General features: G+C 34.7%; 1 protein-coding gene across 7 annotated transcripts; it reads left to right on the forward strand.

The window, feature by feature from the left end:
* Window positions 1-1,898: 1,898 nt before the first annotated feature.
* On the forward strand, window positions 1,899-8,248 carry LOC109147723 (G-box-binding factor 3-like). 7 transcript variants are annotated; one of them, XM_019295373.1, is made up of 10 exons: window positions 1,899-2,086; window positions 2,645-2,693; window positions 3,153-3,227; window positions 4,020-4,103; window positions 4,265-4,345; window positions 4,624-4,784; window positions 4,946-5,090; window positions 5,367-5,444; window positions 7,480-7,605; window positions 7,780-8,248. In XM_019295373.1, the coding sequence occupies exons 3-10, from the start codon at window positions 3,168-3,170 to the stop codon at window positions 7,870-7,872; spliced, it is 828 nt and encodes a 275-aa protein (XP_019150918.1). In that variant the 5' UTR covers window positions 1,899-2,086; window positions 2,645-2,693; window positions 3,153-3,167; the 3' UTR covers window positions 7,873-8,248. The 7 variants fall into 7 exon arrangements, with proteins under 7 accessions (XP_019150918.1, XP_019150915.1, XP_019150913.1 ...); XM_019295370.1 differs by lacking the exon at window positions 2,645-2,693 and adding an exon at window positions 2,744-2,909; XM_019295368.1 differs by lacking the exon at window positions 2,645-2,693 and adding an exon at window positions 2,744-2,909 and having other exon boundaries at window positions 3,159-3,227.
* The last annotated feature ends 1,035 nt before the right edge of the window (window positions 8,249-9,283 follow it).

Raw genomic sequence — 9,283 nt, forward strand, 5'->3', positions numbered from 1 at the left:
GACCAGGCTCCATATATTTAATTGCGTAGGCAGATTGCCTAGTAATTCCTACATAATTCCTGTAATTGCGCAGGAGATTCTCTACATTTAATTTCAGTGATAATCATATGAATTATATGATAATCCCAAACATAATTTCCTTACCCGTTCCATTATAATCATACGAATTATAGAAATTAAATACATTTATATATAATTACCATAAATGTAATTGTTGGTCATACCATGTAATTCAATTATAATCACATTAAGTGCATTTAGACAGATTTCCATTGTAATTTCTTTTGATGACCTTGTGGATAGTCTAGTGGCACAAAGCGACTCTCCCAAATAGGAAGTCATGAGTTCATTATGAATAGATATTACATTGTAACAGAGTCAATAGTATTCAAATATATATATATATATATATATATATATATATATATATATATATATATATATATGAAAAAGCCTACTAGCGCAAGCTGGCATTACTTATAAAGCTTTCGGTTTGCCCTGGTCCTACTTGATCGGTTTAAATTAGAATAGCACTTCTGTAAAAAGTGAGGATTGATTTTAGCCGTCTATTACAGAGCATTTGGTTAGAGAGGGAGAATTACGTGGGAAAGGATTTGCAATTCCATGGGAGATGAATTATGGGAATAAAGTGGGAATTTAAATTCAAATGTTTGGTTGACAGGAATAGAATTACTGGGAATTTCAATTCCAATGTTTGGTATACATGAGAATTGAAAGGAAATAAGTAGTATAAAGTCCAAAATATCAACTGTTGTTGTCAAACATTTATTTTAGGTTAAATAAGGGAGGGGTAATTTTGACTCATCACTATATTTTTTTCTTCCTAAAATCCCAGGGGGACATGGGATTTTAATTCCATGAAAATGGAGGAATTGCAATTCCATAGAATTGCAATTCCTTTCAACTAAACAAGGAAATTTTATGGCTTTTGGAATTAAGTGGGAAGAGAATTTAAAATCCCTTCAACCAAACGCCCTGTTAGGGGTTTATCATTGCTTCGAATTTTAATAAAAAAATATGAGATTAATTTTAAAATTATTATAAATTTTCATGTTTGCAGTATTTATAAAATTGACCCCTCATCTTTAACTCTTATTTTTTAACAACTCTTATCCGCTGAACGTATGAATCAAATTAGTCATCACTTTTTACTGGGATCATGTTCTTTACTAAAACCTCTCTCTCTCTCATATATATATATATATATATATATATATATATATATATATATATATATATGACTCACCTTTCCTATGAATTTGTGTAGACACATAAGTTCAATTAAAAGGGGAAGATTAATGGTTTAAGAACACCGATTTGTATTAGTTCATGACTTCATGGGACATTGCCCGACCGTTAAAGTATGGAGAGTTTTGTCTCATATAAAGTGAGAAGACTTTCACATGTGAAAACTTTCTGATATACATTTTAACTATTTGACAAATTATCAAATAGGTAAAGTAAAATAAAAAACTAAAAGTTAATAAAATAAAGTAATATGACAAATCTTTCATCATTTCTGTCCTGCAAATATTTACTTTCATGTGACACAGTGACACTATATATGTCAGATTTTATTTTATATTTAATTATTAAATAAATTTTTCTAACTCAGGATATATCAGTCAATTAATAAGCATTAAAAAAAAAGAATTTTATTACGGAGTACTCGTATTACGTTAGAATTTCTGGATATAAACTTAATAAAGTAAAAATAGCATTAAAAAAAAAAGCTTTCGAAAAAAAAAAAAAAAAAAGAAGAAGAAGAACTGAATATGAAACAAGAGTGTGGAAATTGGATATGTAAACGCCAAATGTATGCCAAGTTGTACAAGTGTGAAAAGTAGACCACCACGCGTCGCTTGACGTGGCCTATCTTCCCACCTTTTTGTCTTCTTCGTCTTCCCTCCCTCTCTCTCTCTCTCTCTCTGCAGATTGCAAAAATACCTTCGTTCCACCGTCGTTCACTGGAGACTCAACCCCCGCATTCCCAGAAAAAGCCGCTTTACATTTCTCCTTTGTTTTATAATCGACGGAGTAACATTCAGTCACGAATTCGATTGCTGTAAGCCATATTCCCTTGCTTATATCAATTCCATGTATATATATATAGTGTAGAAAGCCTGAATGCAAGGATAGCTGATCAAACAAGACGTGTGCATATTTTCCTTCTACTTTATCTGTTTTTTCAGTGGTTTCCTCGATTATTATTCCTTTACTGGTGTCGTTATCAATCCTGCTTCGTATTGGATTTCGTTTGAAGTCGATTGTACTTAAATTAACACAGCAGAGTCGAAAGTTAACTTAAGACAATTTTTTTTTTTTTTTTTTCTAAATAAAAATAGCATTGGAAAAAAAGGATTGAAGGAAGATCACTATATATGTTACTCCGTAGCAAATCAGAATGTGGCAATGTCTGTTGTTGTGTGTAAGAATGGCAAACTTTGATGTTTTGTTAACTTTCATACTGTTGTTCATTAGGGATTAAATATTTTAGGTTGCTTAATTTGGAGAGCTGATTTTCAACCTGGAAGTAATGAGCTTGATTTATGAAGGAATTGGATTATCGATTTTATAATCTGCTAATGTTGGCAGTTTATTGATGGTCCCCGTTCTATTGCAGAGATAGCTATCAGTAAACTGGGGCTAGATTCTTCAGGTCCTAAATTTAGGTAAAGTCCAACAAAACCACGGGATTATATTATTGGATAGTAAAAAAAAGACGTGGCAAGTGAATTGCAGCATTCCATCAATAGCTGATGATGAAATGCCATTTTTCCAGTCCATAGTAGTTGTAAAATGCTTTGCGATGATTGAAAACCAACAATAAAATCATGGAAAATAAAATTTTACATAGACAAAGGGATGGTTCTGTCACTCTGTCAGAGGTGATATATTTTTGCAACATTTCATTATGTAATTATCTAGGGTGTGTATCTGTTCTACTACTATAGGTCTATAGCAGCATTTGATGCCCCCCTTTTCGTATATCTACTCTTTGCTTTCCTTGTTTTACAACTCTTAATTCTTCAGAGGATCATGAATTTGCTTGAGTTGTCAAAAAGTTAATTGAAAAGCATAGTACTTCATGTCAAGACTCCACAGCGGCTCATTTGCATTACCCTTTGTAGGTGTAGAAGCACACAATGGGTAAAGATGAGGAAAATAACTCACCAAAATGTGACCTAGGATCTCAACCGGCACAGGTTAGTCCCTCATGCTGTTGAAAAGAAATGCCTAAAGTTCAGTTGAAGGGATCTCCACTAGTTGTTAGTATTAATTTTAACTTTCCTCTGGTTCATTGCCCCTTTAATTATAAATGGTTGTTGGAACTGGATATTAATATATTTTTACTGAGATAAGATGAGCTATGTGGGAAAAGATGGTGAAAATTTTCCATGCTAATCAATTTGTGTTTCCAATGATACAAGAATCGCTATATCAGTGTGGTGGGAGAATCCCTGAAGTGGCAGTAAGTTAAAAGGGAGTGTTAAAATGGAGGTGTGGAAATGCAAGAAATGACTATATTAGAGATGACTTCATTTAAGACAATTCACAAGCAGTGCACATAGAGGAAATGAAAGAAATTTGATATAGATTGTTTGGAGATGTTCAATCTAGGACTATGATTCACCAGTTAGAATGGATGATAACATGTTAATAATGGGAATATGAGAGAAAAAGGCAAACCTTACCTGGGTATCTATTATTAGGAAATATGTGCTTGCTCAAAGGCTCACGACATGTTTAGCACTTTTTAAAACTGGGTGGAGAGGTAAATCCATGTCAGTTATTTCTGAGAAGCTATTCATCTACACCTCAGGGAGATGCAATAGTCTTCCTGACATTATTCAGGTTATATCCCTCTATAAGTCTCTATATAGCGGAAGCACCGGCCTCCCCCAGTTTTTATGCCTAAACATCACTGCATAAAACTTGTTTAGATATCATTTTTTAATAGAAACTGGTTTTAAGCTATACATTTGCTTCATCTACAGCAATTTCCTGTACCATCTTCATATTTAAGCACTTCACTACCAACTGGGCATGTTCCGCAGATTCACATGTGGCCCCCTCAACAGGTACTCTGGTGTGCCTTCTTTTACCTGATAATTTTGCTTATTTGCATTCCTTTTTTTTTTTTTCTCTAGGTTCTAACTTCTAAAGCATATTGGGTTGGCAAATTTCTGGAGGAGCAACCACTGACTTAGTCTTTATAAATATTGAATGTCATTATTTGTAGCCATTCATGCCCCCATATGGGATGCCTTATCCAATGATGTACCCTCAAGGAATTGTTTATGCTCATCCTGCAGTCACGCTAGTAAGTAGTGCTTTCTGCTAATAATTTTCTTTTTATTTCCTATCAGTGGTGTGCTGGCTTTTCTCCATTCTGTCTATGAATATTTGCTTGTTACAAATTGTTTGGAAAATTTGTTAATATCTGAGGGATTGTTTTGTTCATTTGCAAGTCATAAGATTTCTTTCCTGTCTACTTTTATAAATAATACTCTGTAATTAAGTTCATATACATAAATAACAGAATAGTTGTGTTTCTGGTGTCCATGGAAAGATATTAATTTTTAATATTGTTTTCCTTAGGCTGCAGTTACTTCAAGCGTGGAATTGGTTCCTAAGCCATCAGAGGCTATTGATCAAAATTCAGCAAAAAGGTTAAAATGGCATAATGGGCTTGCTGTGCCAATTACTAATGACAACTTTGAGGTTAATGCTGAAGGATCTGTCCATGGGACATCACAAAGGTTTGATATCCTTCATAATTTCATCCTCTGATCCTTCCTTAGTATGAACTAGGTAGATGAGAAGTGAACGAGCTTTCTTGTCCATTACTTTTGTCGTTGTCAAGGTCATGCTTGCTTGCCAACTCTCGTTTCACTTTCTTATTATTGCATATCATGTGCAGTGATGACATTGCGACTTCCACTGATGAAAGTAATGAAGGTATGGAGGACCCTAAAACTGTTAAAGAACAGCCTTCCTTAAATAGAACTCCAGAAATATGCTTCGCTCGTAATGCTGTAAGGTTTCCCATTGAAGTGTCGGTCCAGGTAGTGTTAGTAAATTGTTCTTCATTTGAGTTCAGATCCTTTGTTATTTTATCATTTCAAAAAGATTAATCATTCATTGTTATAATATCACAATTGTACCAACTTTTATGCATTTTAGAAAAATAGGGAGTGTAGTCAGTCTCTAGAATTTATTAAAAAAAGACCTGAAATATGCACTCATCCTACTCAAATGATATTTGTCCTTAAGGCTTAAGCTGTTTGAAAGTATCAGTGTTTACCTTTTGTTAATTTGAGGTGAAATATCTGCTTCTTCAGGATGAACGGCAGCTGAAAAGGGAGAAAAGGAAGCAAGCTAACAGAGAATCTGCAAGGAGATCTAGGCTAAGGAAGCAGGTAGGATGTTGTGATTTTGTTTAGTTTGCTGGTATTTTTCTTGAAGTTTTTAAGAATCAGATAAAAGTTTTTCTTAATCTGTTCGGCTTGTGAACAGGACCAGATATTTATTTAAATGTGGCTGGTAATGTCCAACCATAAACAGGGAAACAATCCCTATAAATTTCCTAAGGATCAGGCAATTAAAAACTGCATAATAGGATCACTCTTATATGAACTTTGAAATTTGGAAACAAATAACAAAGAGTACAATTAAGAATTATAGCTATACTACTGAAAATAACTTGGGGTCTCCACATTCTCCCTTAAGCTGGGGCGCTGGGCTGTAAGGTATTGATTAAGCCTAGCTTGTATCTCATTTCTTTGAACTTAGCGTTGGGAAGAGCCTTGGTCAGAGTGTCTGTTGTCTGTTGTGCAGCAGGAGTGTAGACATTTTTTATTACAACCACGGGCCCAACAGACAGCTTACAACCCAGCATCCCAACCTCCTTGAGGTGAGACAGCAATGCCCATACTTGGTCTTGCAATTTTCACCCCAAGAAGCCATCTTTCCTTTTTCCATGTATAAACATCATAACTTAATGGGACCTAATTCTGCCTGTTCAATTTTTGTTTCTTATGACGAGAAAGTTAGTGGAAGAACCAGATCCTCCATTACTAGAAACTGGAAGTATTTGAGAAGATGAGACTTTGGAGGTGTACGACCACAGTGGATAGGAGGCAAAGATGGAGAATCATAAATGCGTTTCTTATGTTTTCAAATATTTACTTTTGGCATTGGTGAAAAATATAAATTAGGCCGGGTGTAAATATTAGTACTCCGGTAAATATGAAAAATACATCCTCCATTCTATTAACAGATTAATTTTTGCTTTGGCATCTATTCTAATCTCAATAAAACAGAGTGAGCGTGCGGTCAGTCATAGGAAAACACTACGGAAATTTTAGAAACTCGAACCCTTGTATATGGAAATGCAATCTCAGTAATCCCCAGGAAAACACTATAACTTCTATTTTTATATCTAAAAATTACCACATCATATTAAACCATCATGATATCGGTTAATTCTTATGTTTCCCAGGGATTATTGACATTGCATTTCCATGTACAAGGATTCAAGTTTCTGAAATTTCCATAGTGTTCTCCTCTTACTCTGCTTTATTAAAATTAGATATTGAAATTAGAATAGATTTCAAACACATTAACTGATTAAGCTAATGTGTTTGGCACCAGTAAATGAAAATTAATTCATTAATATAGTATACTATGTATTTCTTATATTTAGCGGAGAATTAATTTTTACACCAAAACGCATTTCTTAAATTCGTTTCGAGCTAATTTCTATTTTTCACCAATGCTTTTTATTTATTTATTTTTTTTTTTGAAAACGTAAGAATTGTTTGACTCAAATGCATTAAAGAGAGTAGTTTTACCTATTTTTGTTCAAGTTTTAAAAATTCCCTATTTTCATCCACTCCGTTTGGATTCTGCCTCTTTCAATAAAAAGCGTTGATACCATTGAAGTTGTTGATGTTATTGTTGTGTGTGTGTGTGTGTGTTTTTTTTTTTTCTTTTCTTTTCTTTTTCTGAGAATAGAAGGTTTTCTTTCTTCATCGATTTTGGTCATGAACAAGACCAGTTGTTAATACTAATGTGACTGTATAATCCAGCCATAAACAAGGAAACAATTCCTACAAAATTTAGTCTCCAGGAATTATAAGCCAAATAATAGGATGTTGGATCGGTTATATATGAAATGATAATGCTAGTGCACTCAAATTTGCACTGGCTAATGTGGTTTGCTTTGATGAATTTGTGGTGAGTTTAAAGGCCAATAATACTCCGTTTAAAGGATTTTGAAGCCATGTTAGCAGGTACAAATTTGAGCACAATTAGCATTTTCCTATGATGAGAACCAAATTCTCTAAAATAGGAAACAAATAGAAAAGAATACAGTTACGACTTATAGCTGTACTACTGAAAATAGCTTGGGATTTCCACATTACTCAACTTGTTTTTGTAATTTTAATACAGGCTGAATATGAGGAGGTGGTGAGGAGCTACGACTCCCTGAACAAGGATAATGTTAATCTCAAGTCTGAAATGAATAAGTTGAAAGAGGATATGGAGAAATTGAGGCTCGAAAATGCTACATTAATGGTAATTCTACTACTCATTTCCCTCATGTTACTTCTATTTTTTGCTAGTACCACTCGGATTTCATGACTTTTAAAGTTTTGACATTAGTGCGTGATGCACACTCATCAGTGACTGTATGTATCCTCCCATTGTTTCTCTCGTAAATTTGTTACGTATGTGAGATTTACATTGCAGGAGAAGCTGGAATCTACCCAACCCAGACAGCCTGAAGAAGCGGTTCCAAATGACCCTAAAGCTAAGCATGAGGACTCTTGCAAGAAGAAGTAAAATGGAGACTGCAGATGTTTCAAATGACTATGACAGACTTGTAAATGTTGGTTCACAAATCAGAAGCGTTTTCCGCAGGCAAACACCGGCTATTCAAACCTGTTGTCATTGCAACACTGAATGTCTAGATGGAAAGGCAACTCAATGGTTTTTGCACTTCTTGGCTCACTTTCAGTTAGTTTCAAGGTTTGGTTATCTGATATGGAAGTTAGGATCTGGTGAATTTTTTTTTTTTTTTTTTTTTTTTTTTTTTTAAATTATTCCGCATCACCTGGCTCGCCTGCTTAGCTTTCAGGCGTGGCACTGTTGTGTAGAATCTAGTACTGAAGCTTGTTGATTTGAAGATCTTAGCCTCTGCATTTTTATTAGTAGCTTTTGACCTGGGATTAAATCGCTAGAAGGCAAAGCTTTTAGCCTTCCTAAACTCAAAACGGATGATCCTAGTCTTGTCAATTACATTCATATGACTAGAAAACTTATCTTCAAAAAGAAGCTACACATAAAACTTGCTTTCAGTAGTAGGGTGGATATTTGATTCTTGTCGTGAACATTAGAAGTTTGGGTTTGGGTTGAATTCCTTAGTCTGTAAAAGTGTATAGTTTAGTATTGAGTCTCGAAATTAAACAGACTTAACTTATCTTTTCATGGACTTGAGAGTAATTCATGGTGCAGTTCAAAGAGTTATGTTTATCATTTATACTTTTCCACAGCCACCACACATTAATACAAACCTGACGTTTCTGTCCTAAGATACATGAATCAGCAAGGGTGTACAAGAAAAAGTTGATATGAATGTTGGTACATGTCAAAGCCCATATTTAGGGGGAGTAGGGTACGTCCTGAGACAAGTGCATCATGGATATTGGATTCTGCTGTTGGGAGTATTTAAAGGGAAAGACTTCTTTTAGCCTATTCATGTTGTCCCACATTGAAAGATTAGCCTCTTATTTCCTTGCTTATATACTCCAAGGCTTTTAAACTAGTTTGAAGTGTTATAAGAAGGGAAAAGAGGTAAACCACACGCACACCACTACTGCTTGTTCGGCTCGTCATGATGTGCGGTGGGGTGGGAAGTTTTGCTCCCAAAACTTTTTTTCTTACCCTATTTTTGTGGATCATGTAATGACCTTGTCCGCACCACTCCATGAAGGAGTGTGCAGAGTTGGTCTACTGCTATTTTGTAGCACTACAAAGGTGGGTAGTGAGAGGTGGGATGATGCTACACTTCTGCTACATTGTATTATAAATACATGCTGTCAGAATGGTAAGAAACACACAGAAACAGTGCAGAACGCTACTGCTACTGCTTTCGAAATTCTGTCAGCCTGCATATTGTTTATTGCCTGCGAGTTTGTTCTGTTTTGCCTGTCGAAAGCATGAGACTCAATCCCTGGTCGTAAATGTTTTTAAG

Source organism: Ipomoea nil, unplaced genomic scaffold, assembly GCF_001879475.1.
Source record: "Ipomoea nil cultivar Tokyo-kokei standard unplaced genomic scaffold, Asagao_1.1 scaffold2036, whole genome shotgun sequence".
In the NCBI taxonomy this organism is placed as follows: Eukaryota; Viridiplantae; Streptophyta; class Magnoliopsida; order Solanales; family Convolvulaceae; genus Ipomoea; species Ipomoea nil.

What these genes read in the sequence shown, in the direction of transcription:
- LOC109147723 (XM_019295368.1), top strand. Translation starts at nt 2,856, where the DNA reads ATGGAAAATAAAATTTTACATAGACAAAGGGATGGTTCTGTCACTCTG. An exon ending in GTCCATGGGACATCACAAAG is followed by an intron (nt 4,785 to 4,945) that starts GTTTGATATCCT and finishes TATCATGTGCAG; the next exon opens with TGATGACATTGCGACTTCCA. An exon ending in GATCTAGGCTAAGGAAGCAG is followed by an intron (nt 5,445 to 7,479) that starts GTAGGATGTTGT and finishes ATTTTAATACAG; the next exon opens with GCTGAATATGAGGAGGTGGT.